Raw genomic sequence first — 24,783 nt, 5'->3', positions numbered from 1 at the left:
CTGACCAATGTCAGATGTTCAGAAAAAAAAAGGACTTGAGGGTAACTATTCACTGTATTTTAGCTTATCTTCAGTAACTATCTATGATTGTGCCCTTAGCCTGTGGCAATGCAAAGTAATTTGATTTAGCATAGTCTTCTTTCATTGACTGCAAAGTGCAGCTTTTTATAGTTAAATATTTATTAACTCTTGAAACTCTTTTCTTGTAGTAAAACTGTGCCCTCTTTCATTGAGAACTGATGTAACATGAATTGCCTTGCGTTTACTGTGGGCTGGGTGTGCACATGGACAATTACCTGGCAGTTATCTAGTATAACAGTAACTGTACAGTTCACAGCAGACTGCCCATAATTCAGAAGGCACAAGGTGAAATACTTGTAAGTGGGGAGTGGGACTGAAAATTACATGAAATTCAGAAACAATTTCCCCTTGATTTTCACTTCCAGTCTGCTAGATTCTAGGATATTGTGGTGTTTTAATTTCTCTACTGTAGTAAAGTATATGCTCCACTGACCTTATGTTGTTCTTGATGTTTCTTCAAATAGAAAAATAGGAGGCATTTGAGGATATTATTTCCAATATGGCAGTGGCATTTTCTTCCTGAAAATTCATAAACCTTTTAGCATGCTGTTGTGTTCTTCCAATCTCTATTTTTTCGTTCCTGGGAAAGAGACTGAGAGAGATTGTAACTTGTGAGCTTGTCAGTATGGACTTACATAAGCATGTCATGGTATTTTACAGGGATACAGTGCTATCTATTTATTTATTTTTATTGTAATCGTGTAGGTTTTTAGAGTTTAGGTATAGTCAAAGAAATACAGTGAGTGAAATTTGGAGGTGGGGTTAAGGTTCCCTGAAGAGCTTGTCAAATAAAAATAAAGAAAAAAAAATATATTTTTCCCAAAAGAGTAATCTCACTGTTATGTTTTCCAAGCTGCACTTAAAGCTAATATGTGAAGAGTAAAAATAATAGTTAATAATGTTTTGGTTTAGTCAGTGTGCTGTATTTTATCCTTAAAAGCATTTCAACCGAGACTCTATTGGTAGTCTACTACTCTTCTGGTAGTTATTTTTCAGAGAAAAAAAAGATAAGTAGCTGTTACATAGACTGTGTGAGTTTTTAACAAAATTGTTACTGACTTTGGGTTTTATCTTAGTAAATGTATTTGTTCTTCCTATTTTTTATGAAACTATATATTCTACGTTTAATATGAAAAACTGTACTACAAACATTAGTGTTAATAGCTTAGTATTTTAGTCCTTCACAAATTAGTGCCTGTGGTAACTGGATGATTTTAGACCTGTTCTTATAAACAAGGCCTTACTGATGTACAAGGAACAGTAATATGTGGCAAAACCTCCCCATTAACCAAGGTAAGCAGTATAAATGGGGTGTAGGAATCCCCTGTTAGACTAAAAATCTCCAAGAGAAAATCTCCAGAGCCTTCAAATTAAAGACCTCCAATATCATTTTAAAATAAAGCCTTTTATGTAGTAGGAGAGCATTTTTTCAGCTGATAATCAAATGACACTATTATGCAGGCTTACTAGATTTGCAAATTTACAAGTTTTTACAAGTCAGTTGGGTCCCTTCCTCAGGAAATCAGTTTAAGTTTTTTTTTTTTTTCCTGTATTGACTCAAAGAACCTGGTTGTCCTTAAATCCTTCTGAATATATTTGCCTTATAATTTGACGGCATTGAGTCAACACCCTTATAGGAACTGTAGTGCAATAAAAAGAGAAACAGTTCAGTATAGTTTCCAGTTACCTTAGGATCAGATTTGGAGAAACTGGAATGTACACAATAAAACCTGTGCAAGACTTGAGTTCCATGTTGTTTTGGAAGCAATCAGTGCTTTTCAACATAAAATACCATTTGAAAGCTTTACTCTGCTTCCAGTGGTTGTAAAATGATAGAAATGAAAATGTGAAATATGCATTTTACTGTTTTTAATTTTCTGAACCATACCTTTGTGGAATTGAAAACTTCATATAAAAGTAACTAAGCATCAATGTGTTTACTCAGTTCATTTTTTTATTATAGTGAATGTTTTTGCTCTACCATGTTCTGCAATAAATTTTTTTATAACTCATTTACATTTTTTTACTTAGAAAAAATACGTAGATTCAGATGTGCTTGGTGAACTCTGTTTTGTAAAAGTCTTGAGACTACAGTGGAATGTCCCAATATGCATCATGCTTATAAACAGAATGCTGAAAATTAAGTTTGTTCTTTCTCAGGTTTTTGTATGTAGTTAGCAGTAAAGTTGTTACAAATTTCTTGTGTATATCCAGAAATAAATTTGTCCTTTATTTCAGATATGAATTTGTTGCATTTGACCGTATAACCTTAATTGTGGTTTTGTTTTAGTTTTGTGAAGAAAATTAGTCTGAGGTAATTAGTTATTTTTATTTTGGTAAATGATTATAAAAAGAAAGAAACTTGTATTTGCATACATCTGTAAAGGGAAAGTTTGCATCTGATGTGTTTCCAATGAATAATTTCTAAGATAGGTAACTAAATGGGCTCCATTGTATTAATTTTTCATTTTTTTCAACTTCTTTTTAGTTGACTTGGAGCATATGCGCACAGTGAAAGTTGACAAGCACCAACGATTTTGTCAGGAAAACAATTTCAGTAGCCATTTCGTGTCAGCCAAGACAGGAGATTCTGTAAGTAAGAAAAATATAATCCTTGTGGATGTCTTTTTAGCCATAATCCTGGGGTATGATGTAGCAGTCTTATTACACTTACCATATGAAATCATTGAGAACTTTGAGAACTTTGGCTGCTACAGGTCCATTTTGCCTGCCTACTTGTGTGAAAAATAGATCTTTGTATAAATGTATATGTTCTTTATTAAAGTGGCTTCTCATCTGATTGGCAGTTTGAGGTATATATTTTAATATGGAAATGGTATAGCTTATACATCAACATGAGAACTGAGACCAGCTGGATCTCTCTTTGCTGTCAGCTGGTAGTTAAATGTGTTCCTTCTATCCAGGTAGAGTCCCATCTATAGACCATCAATATAGAAACTTTCAACAGTTGATAATGTCACAAGACCTTGTTGTGATCAAAGTTTTCAGTATGAGTCCTGAGCCATGAGAGACACTTCCTCTGCAGGTTCATTGAAGTTTGAACATTCTGGTATTTGTAACACTTTGCAGAGCATATTTTTAAACAATCTTTTGACTCTGGGCTAACTGGGTTATTTGTTTCAGTTGGAAGGCTGTGGAATAAAAGATTCTTTTTTCAGTTGACCCTATCAGTCAAATCACACTGTATTGTTGTGCTTGATTTCTCTCACAATCCTAATGACTTTGTCATTCCCCTAAAGCAGTCCTGTACTTCTGTCCTATTTATGAAAACATAATTTACTTTGTTATTGAATGAGAACACCATGTTCAATTATCTGGAAGTATAATTCTGTAACACAAATGGAATCACTTGTTGTTTGAAGATCTTTGATGAAACGTCTACTTTGAACTGCCTAATTTTATAACATAATAGTTATTCTGTAAAGTTTAACAATACTGCTGTTACAAATGCAGTGAATCTTGATTCTCCTTATAGTTTGTGTTAAATCTTTAGCATAAATTCTTTGTTTAAAATGTGAAAATTCAAGCCTTTAATGCTAGAAACAGAAAAATTTTGTAATATTTCAGTTAATGAAGTGTGCGTCTGATAAAATGTATTTCTTTCCAAGGAGACAAACTTTTTGTGGGATTTGGTAATAGGAAGAAAAAGCAGGTTTTTTTATAAGGTTGATATATTTAACATTACAAATTATGAAGGAATCTTTATTACATCTTTTTAATTGATTTGTGAATTACAGCAGCATCTCACTATATGTACTGATTATACTTTTTTTTTAACTTTTAACGTACCATTTAAAAATAAAAGTAGATCTGAACATACCTAGACAGTATTAATCAGAAATCTATGTTTAAATATCTACCAAGAAAAGAAGGTATGAGATATAGTTTACAGTAGTTCATTTTTAGTTTCAATATAGGTTTGAATTAAGTCTTTCCCTGTTACCGTACACTGACTTTTCAGAAATCTTCATCCTTTTGGGTAGTTGTGCAGGAAAGACAGGGTGTTTACCATAAGCAGTGATTTAAGAAGAAGCCATCCATTGCTACTGTGGGTATAGACTAGAGGAATCTTAAATACTCGGTTAAGATAAATGAAGTGATTTGTTTTGTTTACCTCAGATCTTTCCAACAGACTCATTTGAAAAGATAATTTTATGTCCACAGAAAAGCCCAAAAGTCTCCTCAGGGGAGAAAAAAAGTTTCCTGAAAGATTTAGCATAGCTGTCTGTCTTACTGTCCATCAAATTGCTTAACTAAAGCACTGAACTCACGTCTGGTGTTTTGTGCACAAAGCATCCTCCTGGCAGGTGATCTAGATCAGTACACCTCAGAGCCTGATGTGAGTTAAAGTAGGTCTCTGGAAAAGGTAAGCCTGTTCAGGATTTCCTTTTTTTGCTGTGCTAGCAGAATAGACCAGTACAAGACCAAGTAGTTCAGAGAAAGAGAAATTAAGCTGGAAGCTACTGTGGCTTGTTGATTGTGCCACTAATTCATTACTAGTTTCCATGTCAGATGTAAGAAGAGATTGTGTAAATGGTATTTTTTTGAATTTTCGTTGAAAATTACTAAAAGCATTTACACAGGCCTTACCTTTTGAGGGTGGCAGCTGTATGATGAAAAACAATGTTTATTAGTAGTTTAGATTGGGAGCTACATCAAATAACCATGTAGATAAAATATAATGTGTAGCTTGACAATACAGTATTCAGTAGCAGTGCAAGCTTAAACTACTCCTCTTTAACATCGGTTGTGTTCTTTAATCTTATTTAATATGCAGCTACCTAAACAGTAGGATTGGTGGACTGGATTCAGATGAAGTAAAGGAGTTATTTAAGATTACATTGCCAGTCAACAGAATGATAGGATGATTTGGGTTGGAAGGGATCTTAATGGTCATCTAGTTCCAACCCCTCTGCCATGGGCAGGGACACTTTCCACTAGATCTGGTTGCTCAAAGCCTCATCCAACCTGGCCTTGAACAACTCCAGAGATTGGGACATCCACAACTTCTCTGGGCAACCTATTCCAGTGCCTCACCACCCTCAGAAGGAAGAATTTCTGCCTTAGATCTCACGTAAATCTACCCTTTTTCAGTTTAAAGCCATTACCCTTTCTCCTATCACTACATGACCTTGGAAAAAAATCTCTCTCCAGCTTTCTTGTAGGCTCTCTCAAAGTACTAAAAGGCTGCTAGAAGTTCTCCCTGGAGCCTTCTCTTCTCCAGGCTGAACAGCCCCAACTCTCTCAGCTTGTCTTCATAGCAGAGGTGTTCCAGCCCTTGGATCATCTTCATGGCCCTCTGGACCCACTGCAGCAGCTCCATGTCCTTGTTGTGTTGGGGACTCCAGAGCTGAATGCAATATTCCAGGTGGGCTCTCACGAGAGCAGAGTAGAGGGACAGAATCGCCTCCCTTGACCTGCTGACCATGCTGCTTTTGATGCAGCCCAGGATACGGTTGGCTTTCTGGGCTGCCAGCGCACATTGCCAGCTCATGTTGAGCTTCTCATCAACCAGCACTCCCAAGTTCTTCTCCTCAATCCATTCTCTGCCCAGCCTGTACTTGTGCTTGGGATTGCCCTGACCCATGTGCAGGACTTTGTTCTTGGCCTTGTTGAACTTCATGAGGTTCTCACAGGCCCACCTCTCCAGCCTGTCAAGGTCCCTCTGGATGGCATCCCTTCCCTCCAGTGTGTCGACTACATCATACAGCGTGGTGTCATCAGGAAACTCGCTGCAGGTGCACTCAATCCCACTGTCACCAGTAAAGATGTAAAACAGTTCTTCATTCTCCCAGTCATTGCTTTTGCCTTCTGCAACTTGGGCAGTGTGGCTTAGAGTACTTGCCAGTGAAGGCTGAGGCAAAAATCATTGAGTACCTCAGCCTTCTCCATATCCTGCGTAACCACATCTCCTGTTTCATTCCAGAGAGGGCCCACATTTTCCCTAGTCCTCCTTTTATCACTGACACACATATAGAAGCTTTTCTTGCTGCCCTTGATGTTCCTGGCCAGATTTATTTCTATCAGGGCTTTAGTTTTTCTAAACTGATACATGACTGCTTGGGCAATTTCTCTGCATTCCTCCCAGGCTCTACCTGTCCCTACTTCCACCCTCTGTAAGCTTCCTTATTGTGTTTGAGTTTGTCCAGGAGCTCTTTGTTCATTCTTTGAGGCCTCCTGGTGTTTCAGCCTGACTTCCTCTTTGTTGGGATGCATCGCTTCTGAGCCTGGAGGAGGTGCTGCTTGAATATTAACCAGCTTCTTGGATCCTTCTCTCCAGAGCTTTATCTCATGGTACTCTACCAAGCAGATCTCTGAAGAGACTGAAGTCTGCTCTCCAGAAGTCCAGGGTAGTGAAGTCCTTCATGAGGACCAGGGCTTGCAAATGTGAGGCTGCTCCTGTCTGTCTATAGAGGGCCTTATCTGCTCAGTCTTTCTGGTCAGGAGGCCTGTAGCAGACCTCCACTATAATGTCATCCGTCCCTGCACTCCCTTTATCTATCTGATGTTTTCTGTCAAATCATGTCCAAAGCGTAGCTCTACCAGGCTGGTGCCACCTTGCTTGTTTCCTGGATAACTTCTGTTCAATAGAACACTCATAATGTTTTGCAAGTCTCTTCAGAACAAATGTATCATTGCTTGGCTTTTGTATTGCTAATGGTTTTTAAATGTGTGCAGTAGAGATTTTGGTGATGTTGACATACAGTTCTGTTGTTCTCAGTTTCAGAAACCTTCATCTCTGTTGCACAATACATTAATAATATTTTTGTGCTAAACATTAGTGAATGTCATTATTCATATTTTATAGCACTGAGAGTAGTATTTGAGAGGTGGGTTTTGTAAAAGCTTGTTTAAGCTTAGGTCTCTGGAGGCAGAGAAGAAGTGTTGCTTAACAATCTAGCATACTGTTCATTCTTTGTACTATTGTTGAGTTATTTTCTCCAATTTTTAAACAAAATGGAGCGTACCAGATGAGAGGTTATTTTCAGATCTGTTTTACACAGGTCATAATTTTGTTTATCTCATTGTTTACAGTTCAAGAATAGTTTGATATATTTGAAAGAACCTCAAGGGTGTCTGTTTTTAATCATTTAAATGCGTTTTTTTTTCTATAGGTGTTCCTGTGTTTTCAGAGAATTGCTGCTGACATACTTGGCATCAAATTAAATAAAGCAGAATTGGAACAATCACAGGTGATTTTCTGCAAATAAATATTTTTTTCTTAGTATTTCATTTAGTGTTAAAAAATAATCTCATTGCAAATTAATAACTGTCCTTTAAAGCAACCCTTACTATATAATGATATTTGAGATTAAAACATGCTTATTTTAAATTTACTTATTGAACCAAAAGGTAGCTGTTCTAGTGGTGTAGTATACTGGAACTGCTAGTTACTACCAACATTAAACAAGTACCACAAAATAAGTCAACAAGTTTATTTAAAAGAAAGGCAAAACATTTCTTATGTACAGCTTGGTCCCCTGCTTTTTGAAATATACAATATATATGTAATTTCTGAAAGTGTTTCACCACAGCAGTGTTTACAGTCTGTGTTGAAGTGGTTAACTAGAAAAATGTATTGCAAACAGTAAAATGTTAAAATATACTTATATTGCATACCTAACATGCAAAGCTAAGGAGTTTTGAAAAGCTGTAATTTATAGGTGGAGAAATACTGTGTCTTTTCAGTGATCAGTTACTATTAAGGCACCATCCATCTCTTGTTCTGAGCTCTCTGATTGTTTGTGTATGAATAATTCAGCACGTAAAGAGTTATTTAATTTTTCTCTTTGTTTAGCTAGAACTGGAACATCAGTCTTAGACCTCTCTGTGCTGTGCTGTGCTGTGTTGTGTTGTGTTCCAGTAACTCAGGTGTGCGCTTGTACATAAGTATGCAAATACCTTAAATTAAAAAGAGAATATGACAAATGGGGATATACAGAAAATTGTAGCATTCTAAAGGAAATGTGTCTATTTTCAGGTTGTTTTTGAAGTAAGAACCTCTTTGTAGTCCTAACTCAAAAGCATATAACTTTCTATGTCAAATTGGTATCAGCTTTAAGTAGTCTTCTTCCTACTTTAGTATTATAATTACAGTTTTTGATTTTGTTGAGCAGATCAATGGAACATGGAATATGCAATATGTAGATCAGACAAAGTTGATATTATGCAAATTGCAGTAGCAATAGCCTATAAATAGTTAATATGCATAAATTAAATACGGTGACCCACACATTACTGTTATTGTGAATCCAAGCTATAGTGATTAAAAAAAAACCCACCGAAAATAAAAAACCAAGAACAGCAACATAAAACCAACAAAGGTAGAAACAAAGCCAGTAAATGGAGCTGGACAGAAAAGAAACTTCTTTGTTGCCTTTCAGGTACAGCAGAAGTAGCTATGTGGTGCTACGCTGTGCACGTAGCCAGAGAGAGCTGGAAAGCAGCTGCCTGACTTTGCAAGGTTCTGCGAATCAAGAGTAGTTTCAATCTGTTCCAAACAAGCAATAGTTCTTTGTTTGCAGTAAAACTTTGCTTCCTTTCAGAGTGCTATTTTGAGTTGACTGTAGGAATTGCCCAAATTTTAAGTCTGTGAGAAACCAATGGGAATTGTATCGGAGTGTTTGTCTGTTAGCTGTAACTTAGGGTTCATTGTTGTATGGAACCAAATACCTTGGTCACTCCTTAAGATAGGAAAGGTAAAGTCTCTACATAAAATTGAAGAAGGAAAACTTTAACCTTCATATCCTCAGGGAGATGAATAGAAGGGCATTGAGAAGAGAAATTTGTTAGTCTGCAGTGGAAAAGACTAATTGAAGTAATGTGGTGATGGTTTCCCAAAAGCATGGAACTGATCTCTTGGCTGGAAGGACGTGGTGTTAGATGATGTCACCATTACTAGGTTTCTGGTTTATGACAGACTTTTTGTATGACAGGTACAGGTTCCTTAGTGTGGTGGTGGTTTGTGGGTTTTTTTGTTTGTTTGTTCCTCTTCACCCTGCCCCATCTGTAAAATGACCACAGAGCTTCCTTAAGTTGTGGACCAGTTATGTGAATGTGTTCCTTAAAGTTTTTAGGCATTTAATACTCTAGGTATTGGACTATAAAATTAGATGGAGAGATGGATGGATGGATGCTAGATAAATGCTAGAAAGTAAGAAAAAAATGAAATAGTAAGTGTGACTCATCTTTAAATCAGTACATATGCAAGTGCTGACATAGGTTCAATTTTTAAACAAAGAATAAAATATATTTTAGTTTTTACAAATGTGCACTATTTACGCACTGGATTATATTGTTGGATTTTCCATATTTTGTGAAATGTGAGGTTTCCATATTTTGGAAAATGAGAAGGTGGTTGCTTGAATATGTTTTTCAGAGAACATCAGATGTCTTCATTCAATCTAGGTGGTAACAAAGTATAAGATAAAGTATTGAGTTTGTGTAAAATGCCAACAGTGAAATCTTATATGTGAATTACGTTTTATTGTGCATTTCTTCGTTATTACTTATTGGCTAATACTGAGAATACTCTTTAAAAATTATTTCTAGTGTTTTTTATTTTATGCCTGAAGACTATATTTCTTGTGTTTAAAATCAATTATAATTGTCACAGTCACTAGGAAGATCTTAGAAATGACTCACTGGTAAATAGAAATAAGTAATAGGAATCCTAAACCCATTATTTTAACTTGTATGAATTTGTGGGGCTTGACTCACGACTTTTGAGCTTTGATGACTGGCAGAACTGCAAAAGCTCTTGTAAAAAGTGGATGGGATTCTTGATCTCCTTCAAATTAACAGCAAAACTTCAGTTAATTAACTGCAAGAACAAGCCTTAGAAATAGAATTATTTACCATGCATCGTTGTAGAAAACAGCTGCAGCAGTTTAAGATATTAATGCAACCCAAGCTATTTGCTACTGCCCATTTGCTGGAATTTATCACTCCCACAGCAGAATCAGAAAATGGAAGGTGATCATGTGTCTTGGCCACATCAGGGTGAAGTTGAGCAGCTTAGCTTAAACTGCTGCTGAAAGTTGTTTTTAAGTGAAGCTGCCAGACTTTGTGCTGAAGCGGATGAGGTGCAAGTACACGTTACATTCCACCAGCTCTCCTTTGGCAGCAGTGATCTCCAGCAGAGGAATAGGACAGACATATGGGGGTGGTAAGTTTTTAAACTATCTCAGCTAGAGCTACTAAACCTTGGTCTGTTAACGTGCTGAGATGACTGTTAATCAAACCTTTGTTTGGTCAAAACTGTGGTGAAACAAAGAACTAGATTATGCGTGACTGGAAAGTAGAGCATGTTTTTGAAGTGGAACAGTTCCAAAGTAAGAAAACTGCAGATTCTGACTTACTTTCCGTCCTCAAAATACTCTCCCTTTTAAATCGCAAGGGTCTGATGAAATTTGAGGAAATAGCTCCTTTACTAATCAAATGTTTTTCTTTCTGTATTTTTTACTTTCAACCATAGTGTAAAATCTGCATGGGGTATAGCTTTGTTCCTTGGCGTTAGCAAGAGCTAGCATTTTTGTAAGTGATGTGTAGTTTTCTCTTTAACTAAATGTCAGGTCAGCAAACTAGGGTATGTGTGCCAGCTTTGTACAATAAAATGTTTGGCAGAGAAGTCAGATGTGGAATTTAGAGCATCTGCACCAAGAAAGGTTATTTCTCGTTATTGACAGTGATTTGAACCATGGCAATGATATGCCTGACATAGAAACTGATACAAAGAAGCCCAAGATTTTAGTTACCATGAGGTGAATAAAAGAAATGTTGCAGTGGTATTTGTTGTTACTCTTATTTAAATGAAATTCCTTGAGAAAATCCAAGTCATTTATGATAGTCGGTTTCTTGCTACAGTGTGCCTAAGCATGGGTCACTAACCTGCCTGTGTTTACAGGATGGGATTTAGACCAATGTTTTAAGGAACAATTAATTGCCTACTGATTGCAAGACTTTTATTTTTTTTTTTTTTTTTAGTTCTTTCCCCCTCAGCTCTAGTCAAAAGATTGTTATGAAGAAACTAGGTCCTGTGAGGTCAGATAACACTTGTTTAAACTCCTACTACTGCCTTACATGGGATTTGGCAACCTTTCCCTTGATAACATCAGGCCAGGAGTCTAGTAAATCATGAGTGTTGTCCACTAGATAAGATAATATGAATGTGATCAATTAAACTCAAGAAGAGTACATCAGCAGCTAATAAATCCAGGTCCCTTACCAGCCAATTCAATTATTGTTGCTTGTTTGACATACAGGTTTTATTTACAGAGGTAATCTTTAACATACACTGTTTATATATTCATATAATCCAGTTTATATATGGTTGCCTCTAAAACAATAGTGTTTATTAATTCATCTGTTCATTTTAAACTTGCAAATATGTTGTGTAAAAGTTGAAGTATTTAAAAAAAAATATTAAACTCGCTTAAGGTATCTTTCATAGCAGACCTACCCTCCTCTGTTACTTTGCTGAAATTGTTCTATGAATTTTCCTCCCCTTTGCATGAGCACTGTATTAATAGGGAGAAAACTTTCGACAGTTTTGTTTGTCTTTAAAGGAAAAAATGAGAGCCTTATATTTTTATATGAAGTAAAGAAAAATCAAAGCTTTGGCAGCACTTAGATGTGAGCTTGTTAATTTATGTCACTACTTTTGATTATATATTTAGTTATAATGCGATAGTTGTGTAACAGAAAAGGCATGTGTCTAATTACATCTAATGCAACTGTTAAAATTGTCTATAGGAAGGGGACTAATGTAATATTTAAGTACCCTGGACTTAAAGGAATAGGCCATTGTCATCTTTTCTTCCACTGAATTGCCTTCTTTTCTGTCCTTTCTCTTACTCTAATACACTTCTCGCTGATTGCATGTATGAACATTTCACTTTGGTGCTTTGAAAGGGCATGTCCTTAAAGAAGCTTGAGCAGCAGCCCTGATGCTGATGGTGACTCTCTCAGCTAGACGTATTGCTCTTGTATCAGCATAAGGCCTGGAAAGAAATGCACTTTTGTTTTGCTTCTGCTTAGTCTTTTAATGTCATTCATTCATTCTTTTCAATTATTGATCAATCTCTCATTTTTTTTTCCTTCTCTTTTCTTTTACATTCTTCTCCTTGCCCTCTATCCATTATGTTGATACATGATTAACAGCATGTTGTCAGGGCAGAACTAGTGAAATATCCTGAAGAAGATAATCAACGTCACAACACTTCCAACTGCCATAGCAAAGTCTGCTCAATGCAATAGTTCAGGTATTGATGGAAAACTGGGGTGGTGGTTGTGTGTGTGTTTTTTTTTTTTTTTCCCAAGCTGCATTGCTTTTACATGAAGTCACAACTGTTACAGTAAGTTCTATTGGAAAAGTATATTTTGTGTCCATATGCACTTGTAACACTTAATATTTTAACTTTGAACTCTGTGTACAATTAGATGGTGTTTTTAATAACCAGGTAGTTCATAGAAACTTTGAAATACTTCATGTTACTGTGTATGTCCTTCAGTGATGTATATTCTAACCGTTACATAGCTGTCTTAGATGGAAATGGACACAAAATTGGAATCTCACTTCCTTCTCCTCATATAGGAGAGATCAACAGTCTTATCAAATGCTGTGTGAATAGAATGGGTAATATCTGCTGGATCTGTATTGGAAAATAAATATTTATGGTATGGAGAGGTTCTTTTTATGTTAATTTAGTCTTCAGTCAGTCTGCCTATCAAAGCTTTTCTGAAAATGACTGTATTGGAAATTCGCTTTGAATTCTGTCCATATTTTTCCTGTGAAGTGCTTGGAGTAAAGATGGAAAGACAAACTTATGTGTGATTTCCAATTACAATTTAAGCAGTTATTCTTAAAGAACGCATACAACAGTCTTGGTAAACAAATATTGCTTCATTATTTCCATACAAAACAATTTTCATGGAAGTAAAACTGTATTCATTGCTTTTGCAAAAAAGTCATATTCCATTTGTAGTGTTGTAAAAACCTACCAAGGCACTTCCTTCTGTTTAGTATGGATAAACTGGTATTTGGAATGAGAATTAGCACCTGATAAGAATTTCTGTAAGTTACTGAAAAAAAAAGCTGAACAGTGTCAGATTTGCCTAACTTTTTTCCCCTCCATATTTCAGAGTAAAATATCTGTTGAATGCTTTGCCAGCATGAAGATTATACTTTCTGATTGTTACTGTGTTTTCTTTTACGACAGAGGGTGGTGAAGGCAGATATTGTCAACTACAGTCAGGAGCCTGTGACAAGAACCGTTAATCCTCCTAGAAGCTCAATGTGTGCAGTTCAATGACCATGCTATTCTTCTCTGTTTTGATACCTTTGGTGGTCCTCCTACCTTGACACAGGCTCTGAGGTTACCAGGAGCTTTGTTTTAACAATGCAATTAGAGGTTTCAAAAACGTGTTGCACCATTGTATGTTGAGAAGCAGCAGGCAGTTTCTTGACTGGCCGAAATTCAAACACAAGGCCACACACTTTGAAAAATTTATAGATCTATATTCTTTTAAATTATATTTAAATAAAGCCGTATAACCGTTTATATGTTTCCTTCTAACTATTTCACTGATACCAGAATAAAAACGAATGAAGAAGTCCTGCATTCAAAATACTTTTAAAGACATCACCATGGAAGAATATTTTGCCAAAGCAATTTCAATTTATTTTTTTTTATCTTTTATTCTCCTGTCATCTGAACTAACAGCAAAATGTAACTTGGAAAAACTATTGCTGGAATAATTTTAAGCACGTAATATATTTTATCTAGGGATAATTTGGAAAGTATTCCATTAATATGTATATACACAGAGTGCAAAATGTATAAATTGTATGCATTAAGAAACAGTGCTTGAAATAAAGCCGTAATATAAAAATACTTACTTTTCTGAAGTCTCAAGTTGTCTCCATGGATGCTCGGAAAAATGCTAGTGTTTTTGTGTATTTTTATTACCACATCAGCATTACTTTTTGCAGTAGTAGATATGCTCATATGTCTTCATGAATATGGATGAACCTCAGTCAACAGTTTGGGCTGTAAATGTTGAGTGATACATTCAGCATGCATTAGAAACTGTTGATAGATCAATTAGAATCAGTCATTTTTAATAACTAACTGAATGACTTTTGGCCTGGTACTCTTTTCTTTCTAGTTCAGAGTAAACAACAAATAAAAGCCATCTGATCTGTGATCATCACATTTCTCCTCTGCTCCTTTTCTAGCAGTCTCTTTTAGACACGGAGTTCCCTGCTGGCATATCTGAATAGAAAGCCAAGGAGAGGGGAAAAAAAAAAAAAAAAATTAAGCCAGCTTGATTCCAAACTAGAAATCTTTTCCTGTTTTAACTCTAGAATGTGTTTTCTTATAAAGTACAACAAAGCATTTGGAGATTTAGCAATTTAATGAGACTGAGTGAAGAAATCTTTTATGTCACAAGTGAAAACAATGAAGTCCTTCAAGTGAATGTTCCTATTAAGCTGTTCAAGCAAGTGCTTAATAGGTGGAACTATTAAACTATTAATAGTTTAATAAAATAGTTAAACTATTTCAACTATGTTAAAAAATGCAGTTAGCAAAAATACGCTATTTGTTATTATCTAGATATATTCCAAGTTCATCGAAAAGCTAAATTCATTTTTAATCCATTCAACATGCAGCTTGATACATAGTTTTATAACTATATGATAATGAATTAGTGTTGTAATATTTTATCATTCAAATATGGAAATACAAGCTGAAATATTGAGAAATTGTTCTACACTAAGGTAGGTGTGAACTTGCAGTAAATTATTTATTTTAAGGTTACAGTCTGTTCTTGCTTCTGTCTCATGGAGTTCGTGTCACACTGCATAGATTTACCTTATAGTTAAATGAAAAGTGGACTGTCTCCCACTGCGCCAGATGAGAACTGTTCAAGCCAGTCTTTCTGAAGTAGCTGATAAGTGTTCAAGTTTATGCCCTCCACAGCATGTGGTAAGTTTTTTTTGAACCCTCAGATTCCTTGATGTGTTTGTGTCCTGAACATTGCCCATATGTTCAGATATTCCTGAGAACTGCCCCGCTCTGAGGAGCTGAGCACAGCCTGGCTCAACGAGAAGGCTGGAGCCATCTCCTTCTAGTGCACGTGAGTCAACTTCGTAGTCCTGCTTCCCAAGTAATATGTAGCATGGTCTTCAAAACCACACAGTGCTTTTTTCTTAAACTTCTCTAATCTTACTGTTCAGAAGAAAACGCTTTTCAAACATAAGTTGATATGCAAAGCCCATTATTACCCTGAATAATAAAAACTTTGCTTTTACATTTGGGGTAATCCTGCAGTATGAACGCTGTGATACATGTCTTAGTCTAAGCTATTTTACAGATGGATTTTATGTCTCCATCTTATCACAATATTTTATTTTCAGTGCCTGTTTTTCTAGCTGTCTTTGACTTGTACTTCCTTTTGTGCTTTATTCGCACTGATCTTTTCACCTTTTTCTATGTTAAAGCCCTACCTCCTCTGAATATATTTTTGTTTACCTTTCCAAGCTGCTCTCATTCTTCCTGCCTAACATATATGTATATTATTTATGCTAACCGGGAGTCTCTTGTCTTCTGTGCCCCCAGCCCCTCCTGTTACTGCCCCTCTTAACCTCCTCAGATTTTCTGTATTGTATACTGACTTCCACTCTCCCTGCCTTTCCCTACCCTTCCCGCCCTATTTAGATCCATTACCTGTCCACGTTTTAATCCTTACAAATGACCTTTGCTCTTTTTGCTCAGCCCTTGGGACCCCACCTTGAGCCTTCGGATTCCAGCTGCAGCCTAAATCCTTAGCGGTGGTAGCTGCTTTTGAAGTGCTGCAGCAGCTGTGGTTGAAGATTCAGGGGTGCCTTTGCCATCAAGATGGCCTAAGTTCCACCAGGCTGAGTAGAATGGTCAGAGATAATTCTGGAGGATTAAGCAACGTGGAGAGAGGGAGTACATACCGTTCTTCAGGGAAGGCAAGGGCTCTCTGGGGGCTGGAGGGATAGAAACAAACTTAGTCAGAGAGGTGTGTAGGGAGAGGCAGGCAAGCCACGGCCCTGTGCCTCGTCTCCTTCCCCAAGTAATGTCCCACTACTGATCCACATGATTCACATATGGTGGAGTTTAAACATGTGCTCTATTAATGCACTTAAAAGTTTTTTGCAAGGTGAGAACTGGTTGAAAGTAATTCAACAAACAGTAATGAAGTAATGCAACACTTTCCAAAAGTGAGGTGACATATGCTTAATGTCCATTGACATGGGGAGTGGGCTGGGGTTGGGGGGAAGTGTGTTTTTTTCCTGAAGCTGAGGCCAGATGAAGGGAAGAAACGTGTTCAGGCCCTGATCTTGCACAGATCCGCACTGGTGAAGTGATCTGCCTGCTCAGAGCTGTTGTAACTAATCATTTCAGTAACAGCTCCGCAGCTACAAACTGTTTCTAAGTTCAGCTCCTCGCTGGGGTCAGTCTGATGTGATGTGGTGGATACCAATAGGCACCTTGTGTCTAAATGTGTTAGATTACCTGTGCGTTTAAAGCATGCCTTTGAAGCGTTATTAGACTCATGCGACTTCTTTCCTTTTGTGGTTCAAAAATTTGGTGGGGTCAAATTATCTTTTTCACAAACAGCAGTGTGAAGGTATTTCCTCTTACAACCAGCTGCTGTGAGTGCCAGAACCCGTGGCAAGTTCATGATCTCCTCTTCGAATGCATTGCTCTTTTGACAGTTCATAAAAGTTATGAAAACACACGAGGCTTCTTTTTTACCAGAATAACTTTTGTTTTCCTCAAAAAAAAAAAAAAAGGTTTAAAGGACACATACAAAGTCACTAGAAAAATTGCGTGGTGTGCTCTTTTGAGGAATTTTAAAATTGTTGGTGCTATCTATCTGCATCATTAGGCATCTATTTACCAAAAAAACCTGTTCCATAAAGCACTGTTTGGGTTTCACTGGAACTAAAGGGCTTCTGAATCAGGGGACTTCTTTTAAATGCAGAACTAATTTGCTTGTCAGAATACACACTGGCAAATGCACCTGATAGCCCAAATTTTATATAAATTTTATGATGAAAAATGTTGCAGTAATATTTAAAGTTGTCTATTCTTTTGCTTTTTGCTGATGATGGCAATTTAAATGTCATAATCATATTTTTCCTTTTTACTTTTTTTTTTTAATGTTAGGAATGTGGTTGCTTTTTCACAAAAGGAGGTTTGTAGTCCTTGCTTCATGATGACTGTGAGCTTTTTATAGAAGTGGCAGTAGAGAGTACTGTTTAGAAGGTGTCTCTATTTCATGTGTTGATCTGAGACCAAAGGTTTAGGTGTTGCTGGGAAGAGCAAGTGTTGCTGAAGCCTTTTCGCTGTGTACCTGTGCCATGCTTGGATCACTGCTCTGAGCTGGCCCAACAGCTGTAACTGACTGAAAGCAAAAGAAAATGGTCCATGACTTGTCTTCAACCCTTTCCAAGTAAATCTTGGTATATCTAAGTAAAACTGTACTGTCCTGTGTACGTTTTGTCATTGACAGAAGACGAAATTGCTGTTCCTTAACATAATTAACAATTTCATAATAATGGGAAATTTTCTGCAGGAGAATTTTTCCTGTTTAGAATACTTGGATTCATTTCCGATGTAGCTTAAGATCATATGAGGAGCCTGACAGATGTATTTAAAGCGGCATTGACTTTCATAGAAATTCTGTTTACAAAGCTGACATGATTAACTGCTTTTCCTTCTGGAATTTGGGCATTATTCCCCAAGAAAAGAGATTATTCTACAATGCTGTATTCTTTTGTTTCTCAGTTCAAGTACTACTCCTTAACATATCATCTACTTTTTTTAGGCTGCCTTTATTTAAAACCAACTCGTAACCACTTAAAATGTCAAAATAGCTGAATGCTACTGAAAAGAAAAAGTCAAAATAAATCCATGTTTGCATAGGGGTAATGGCATACATATGAGATTAAAACTCCAGTCCAGATAATTATCCGTAGGAAGCAAATTTATACTCTGATTTCAGATGCTATGAATAGAATGTGATTAGAATTTAATGTGCTACAGTTTTATTTGCAAAATACACAGGTCCTATATAAAACCTCTTTTTATAAAGTGCTCTCTAGAAGCCTTGGGGATCCCTGTTTAACTTGCAAATGCCGAAGTTTGATCTTCCCCAAATAGAAGATAGTGAAGCTCCTGAGTTCCACGAACTGATTTCTATTTTCAGCTCCCCATAGAGAGCTGACTGTTTAGCCAATTTAAACTTTTTTTTTTCTACTCCACTTCATCTTCATACGTTTTGGCACCGCCGGGGCTTTTGAACTGGAAAGCTTCCAGTTAGTTAATTGGCCATTTGCCTTGTTTTATGTGGGGGTGATGTAAAGTGCTGAAATAACCAATTGACTGAAAGCAATCTTGTTTCAAAGGTTGGTCAGAACCAAACCTCAGAAGGTACCAATTTCGGGTTTGTTTTGTTTTTAACCGCTACACAGCGTTCCTTATCCTAGTGGACGAACCTCGGAGAAGAATATAGATTTGAGGTCAAGAGCTTGTGTTTGCTCAGGTACCACATTTAGAGCACTGAATTCAGGAGGAAATAGGAATCCAGATCTTTTTTTAATTCTGCTTTCAAGACTTTCTCTATCTCTACTCTCTAATGTCCTGTTGGCAATCAATATTTTTATAAAAATATTAATTCAAGTCCCCATTTGAAAACAAAATGCGGTAATTATACATTGGTTCAGGAGATTTTTTCTTTAAGGATGAGTGGGCAAAACTGCTTATGTTGTATGAGATATCACTGGCATAGGTGAAGGTGTTTAATACACACTAATAATCATCTTTACTTGTTATCATCTGCTAAATATCATATATTCTGCTTTCTACTTTTCTTATTTAAAATACTGCTTAGAATGATGATGATTATAAATACCAAATAAAATACTAAACTGATTTTAGATAATTTGTGCTTCAGAAAACTGGATCCTGCAGACTGCTCCAGGCAAACATTTTTTTCTTAGCCAGCTAAACTCCATTTCTGTCCTTTCCTGGGCTGATCCATACCAGGTAGCTTGCAAGATCATGACCTACTAATCCTTTTTGATTTCTGGTGAGCTTTTAAAAACAAAGTAGACCAAGAAACATCAAAGGAGGATTTAAAAGACACACACCGTGCCCTGAGAAGTAAACGTTGCTTTGGAAAGTATTCTGTCCTTTACAAAGAGGTGAATGCTGAGGTTCAGTACTATTCACCAAAGCACTTAAGCATATGCTCAAAATTAAGCACATATTTAAGTTCCCTTGAAGTCTATGCGATTTAAATACACACTTGAAGCTAAATACATTCTGGCATACTTTGCTGACACAGAAATTCTGGCTCCATTGAAATAAATGCCTTTGAGGCTGAAGTTCTTTCAGGAATTTCAGTGTTGCTTCTTAAATTTTCTACCCATTGTGGAGGGTATAAACTAAAGCCACTCCCAAGTCAGAAAGAAAAAAATGAAAACAGGTATTTCTCATATATTCAGTTGCTTTTGTGATACTTCCTCTCTAGCATGAATGATAAATAAGTTGGATGGAAAAAAAAATTGAAATATAGTTCTGTTGTGTGATCAGAGCATTTACTTGACATTGGGTGAGTTGCTGTTTTTGGAACAAATGCTCATCAGATCCATAATGAATCAGAAACAGAGAAAGGAATCTAGAGGTACTTGGCAAGCCTCATTGCAAATGGAATACTGGACTGATAGTGCAGGAAAACATATCAAGCTCCCATTTGTAGTGTCTGAATTGCAGATCTGACATGGAGGATAAACAAGAGCTGGTACTTCTTGCTCAGACTTGGGAAGATATTTGATCACCATCTTGGAAAAAATGAAGTGTGATTACTGGATGTATTCCAGAATGTGTCAAAGAATGGTGAGGCAATGTTTAACTGCATAATGGAAACTGGAGAGAAATTTTGACATCCCACTCATCAATCCAATTGCTTTTTTATCTCCCCACTGTCTTGGAAAGAGAGCAAAGTGTAAACCAACACTTGGCACAAATGGACTGTCTGTGCCATTTAGCAGCAATTTGCATGTAATTGGTAACAATTATACAGACAACTCATTTATAACAGTGAGTGAGCTCACAACTTAGCATAAACTTCAAGAAAACTAATAATATCCCCCAGGAATCACACACTAATGTAAGAAAGGAAATGGAAGTCTTTCAGTTTAACTTCTTTTATGGTTTTATCATCCAGAAATTCAAGGATGCAAATAAGCTGGTACTCAACAGGTTACACGTTCTCAAATTCAAAGCAGAGTTTTCGTTTATGCCAATTAAGCTTCAATATATATCAAGAGCCTTAAAGTGCTCTCTATCTTTTAGTCACTGTGGTTCTGCTAATTGTGATGCTGCTAATATTTCTGACTAAAACTGTACCCTGACCTGCATCCAAAGAAGTGTGGCCAGCAGGTCAAGGGAAGTGATCCTCCTCTCTACTCTGCTCTTGTGAGACCCCACCTGGAACACTGCATTCAGCTCTGGAGTCCCCAACACAAGAAGGACATGGAGCTGCTGGAGCGAGTCCAGAGGAGGGCCACGAAGATGATTTGAGGGCTGGAACACCTCTTCTCGGAAGACAGGCTGAGAGAGTTGGGACTGTTCAGCCTGGAGAAGAGAAGGCCCCAGGGTGATCTTATCGCAGCCTTCCAGTACTTAAAGAGGGCCTACAGGAAAGCTGGAGAGGGACTTTTTACAAGGGCGTGTAGCGATAAGACAAGGGGAAATGGCTTTAAATTGAAAGAGGGGAGATTTACATTAGATATAAGGAAGAAATTTTTCACTCAGAGGGTGGTGAGGCACTGGAACAGGTTGCTCAGAGAAGTTGTGGATGCCCCATCCCTGGAGCTGTTCAAGGCCAGGTTGGATGGGGCTTTGAGCAACCTGGTGTAGTGGAGGGTGTCCCTGCCCATGGCAGAAGGGTTGGAACTAGATGATCTTTGAGGCCTCTTCCAACCCAAGCCATTCTATGAAATGGCCAACCTTTGAAAGTCAGAGTTTAGCTGCCTCCATACAGTCAAAAGCTGAGTTGATTAGATGCCTTTGTGATCTCCTCTGTCAAGAGCACCCGATGGCCTGCCAAGTCCCCAGCAGCGAAGTCAGAGATGACAGCCAGCAGGGATGCTGACGCGCAGCTGAGTATGCTTGGAGAAAGCTTAGCTAGATTTTGCAGTCTTGCAAGTGTGAATTGATTGATTGCAATGCAGTTAGTTTGATTCATACACAGTTCATCAGCAGGTTTTATTTTTTGTTCATTTTGTTGTTAGGTTTTTGTTGATGGTGGTTTTGTTTGTTTGTTTTTATATAGGTTTACCATAGCTGTTTAGTTGTTGGATTTTTCAGCCCCCTGGGTGTGGGCATAGTTTTTTCCTCTTTGGTTGAGAAGCTTGTTGTGGAGCAGACTCACTAACCATACTGATTCCAGCTGGACGCTACTCAGGTTGTGGAAGTCTGGAAGTACCAGCTGAGCGCTCCCATTCCACACGCAGAGCAAATCCTGTTCCTTGCAGCTGTTACATAGGTACTTGCACAACACCTGTGCTGTTGTATAATACCTAATGCTGTCTGCTATTCTTGCTGCCTGTGTATGTGCTGCAAAAAGATATGTTTGAGTTCATATGATTTAGCCCTGTTAATAGAGTTTCATGAAAATAAATATAGGGGAAAAACTCAATGTGATTGATACTGAGGAGTGGGAAATCCATGTCCTCCAGAGACAAAACAGACTGAAGGAAAATGCAACAATTTCAAAATAAAGGTGAGATTGTGCACATATGCTTATCTCCACAGTAGCGTAAGTCATGCACATGGAAGAAGGCTGTGGTCATGTTTCATGCAGGGTCTTCTGTATCATGAAAGTCCTACACTGATTTGTGGAGTGGCCATGTGGAAAGGCAGAGAAATGCTAGATGGGATCAGCACAAGAAGTGGGCTGTTGGTGCTGTATTTAGTTTAGGATAAAGTCCTATAACTCCTTTTGTACCCAGATATTTCAAAGTGATTACTCATAAATAATTACTACCCTCTGTGCACATGAACCTCCATTATTCAGTAGATGTTTCTCTCTCAGAGCACACTTTGTGGCTTTTGTGAACAGAAGTCCAGGATTGTGAACAAAAGTTCAATTTTTGTGAATCAGATTATTAGCATGTTCCAGTTTTCTAGGCTGGAGTAGCAGAGATGAGGCCAAACCTCACCTCAAAACAGTAAAAGAATGTTAATTCCAATGTCTGTTGTTCATCTGACGAGGAAATGTGGTACCACGCTTCAAGTGTGCTTTGAGATACTTGTCTGAACAAGTAAATACAACAACTTGCAAGATTTACTAACAACTAAGTAGAAATCAGTATAAGAGGCACAAATTGGCTAAGTCATGGGACAGATACCTGCAACCATGGGTTTGCATATTCTGGCAAAACGTTTATGCTGCCAACAGAAAAATGGTATACTATGACAACTATAGGGTATATGGAGATCCCCAGATCATTAGCAATGTTCTACTATGGGTAAAATAGCATATGAAAAATAACTTTCCTGTTGGGTTGCAGAGGACTACATGCAGGCTAAGTTCTTAGAAGCATCATTATTTTTTTTTCTGAGTATGAAGGTAATCAAAGCTGTGTGCTGTACCTGGTTTGAATCATCATCAGGGAGCTTAACTGGAAAGAAAAGAGGAGGGTAAAGGTGCTTGTCAGAGATCAGTTTATGTGTGGAAACTGCATTTTGCAGCTTACATATATTTTTCTTCCGGAATCTTACAGAGCCAGAGATCTGTTACCGCAGCAAGTTTGTCAGACATTAAAGATTTCCTGCAATAAAGAAATGAATTATTCTCCAATAGAAAAAGTATTCTGATCGTGACCACTGAATCTGACTCAGCTTTGAGAAAGTTTGAATGTAGATCCTTGTGCAGGCACCAACCTCATTAGCCAGCTCTCTAGGTACTGTTGATGCTGCAATATCCATGACAAGAGAATGATTTTAAGTAGCTGGTGGTAGTTCTGATCTTTGTGATTGTTTCTCTGTTCTTCCCCCTCCATCATGGTGGAAGTGCTGAGCAATGAATATTGGTGAATTGCTGAATATTGGTGGTTTTGTTGTTGTTTTTTGTTTGTTTGGGATTTCTTGTGGTTTTTTTTTTTTGATGGCTTACATGACCTTACTAGTCTAATTGATGCTTACCTATTCACCAAGAAATTCAAATGATAATGTCTTTAAGGTTATGTTGGAACTGGGCTTTCCAGATGGGTGTTTTCAGCAGAAATTGGCAAAATGGCATCTCTGGCTCCAAGTTGGAGGAGATGCAAATGCTTCTTGTGTGCCTTTGTACCACCCACTTCAGCTGCCTGCGTCTTGGGGCTCTTTGCAGGGTGACCATAACACTCCACCCAGCAGGACTGCTGTGGACACATGTGGGAGGTGTGGTGATGGAGTTGTACTTTTGACTGGTACCTTGTCCAGACATGGGAGGCACCAAGCAGTGTTATCTGGGATTCTTGTTAACGTTTCCTTTGTGCAGGTGTGCAGTCTGATGGTGTTCCTCTTACGGCCAAATACACAGGGCAGACCTGGAACAGGTGTATTTGAGCTAAAAAATAGGTTCAAGTTTATAAAAGTTATGCCAGGAATGTTAGTTGACTGTTTACATCATATAAACCATGAACATTAAAAAAATATTGTCAATTTCTGCTTAGAAGACACACAAATGACAGCTGAAGGCTAATGCCAGTGATCATAGAGGTATTTTAGCAGAGCCTAGGGATGGATGAGTGCCTTGCCTGGCTGACTAGTCACGTAAGCCTTGGGATTCTTTTGAGTTAACAGAAGACAGATTAGTCTTTTTACTGGTCTGTCCCTTTACTTAACTATTATAGTAAAAATCAAAAAAAACCAAAGCCAACTTTTTTTTATATATTTTTTTTTTTTTAATTTAAATGTTCATTACAGCAATGGTTTCTGTTGTATATTTGGTAACTGCAGCCACCCTCAACAGCGACCATGCATCTGCCTTCTGAGTGTAACCGAATCTTCTATTGCTATGTACTTTAGAAGGATATTATGTTGTTTACACACACACACGTACCTCTGTCTCTATATAAATATATACACAAACCTGCATACACTTGTGCACATATACATGTTTTGGTAATTGGTGCTAGCAAATTTTAGGTAGGTGTTTGGTTCTCTCCTCATCTGTGTCTCTGTACTATTTTAACCCAGATTTTTCAGTACTGCTAGAAGCACATATTAGGTCATGTGGCTAAAACTTGGAAAGACCTACAATAACTAACATTAAATATGACTGTCTCTAGGCTATGTTGACTACATCGATACAGTAAATTAAGCAAGTCCAAGAAGCACTGCAGAGCACTGCTTACGCTGCTGTGGTGCAGAAGTGACATGCCTGCCCGGAGCTCAGCTTTGACTTTTAGTTACGTGGTGCAATAAGAGTTGCGTTAGGAAGCAAAGAAATAAGGAGATGGCTGGAGAGTAGATACACAAACCAGCTCTTGTCATTTCTCCAAAGCAGTTGGATGTTCTCAGTAGTATCAGCCTACAGGATTTCAAATCCTCCCTCTGCTCCACTGTCACTAAAGCAGCACAATTATTT

The 24,783-nt window shown here is 37.4% G+C and overlaps 1 protein-coding gene across 1 annotated transcript in view; it reads left to right on the top strand.

The window, feature by feature from the left end:
- The window catches only part of RAB28 (RAB28, member RAS oncogene family), a 67,775-nt gene extending 54,188 nt beyond the window's left edge, over positions 1-13,587 (top strand). The window contains exons 5-7 of the mRNA XM_086611859.1: positions 2,570-2,673; positions 7,218-7,295; positions 13,323-13,587. Coding sequence (XP_086467985.1) covers positions 2,570-2,673; positions 7,218-7,295; positions 13,323-13,415 — 275 coding nt within the window. The 3' untranslated portion in view covers positions 13,416-13,587. The remainder of the gene's footprint in view (positions 1-2,569; positions 2,674-7,217; positions 7,296-13,322) is intronic.
- Positions 13,588-24,783: the final 11,196 nt, after the last annotated feature.

Source organism: Tauraco erythrolophus, chromosome 5 (genome assembly GCF_009769465.1).
Source record: "Tauraco erythrolophus isolate bTauEry1 chromosome 5, bTauEry1.pri, whole genome shotgun sequence".
NCBI lineage: Eukaryota > Metazoa > Chordata > Aves > Musophagiformes > Musophagidae > Tauraco > Tauraco erythrolophus.
The sequence above is the reverse complement of the archived record's forward strand: the minus strand, read 5'-3'. Positions and strand labels throughout refer to the sequence as shown.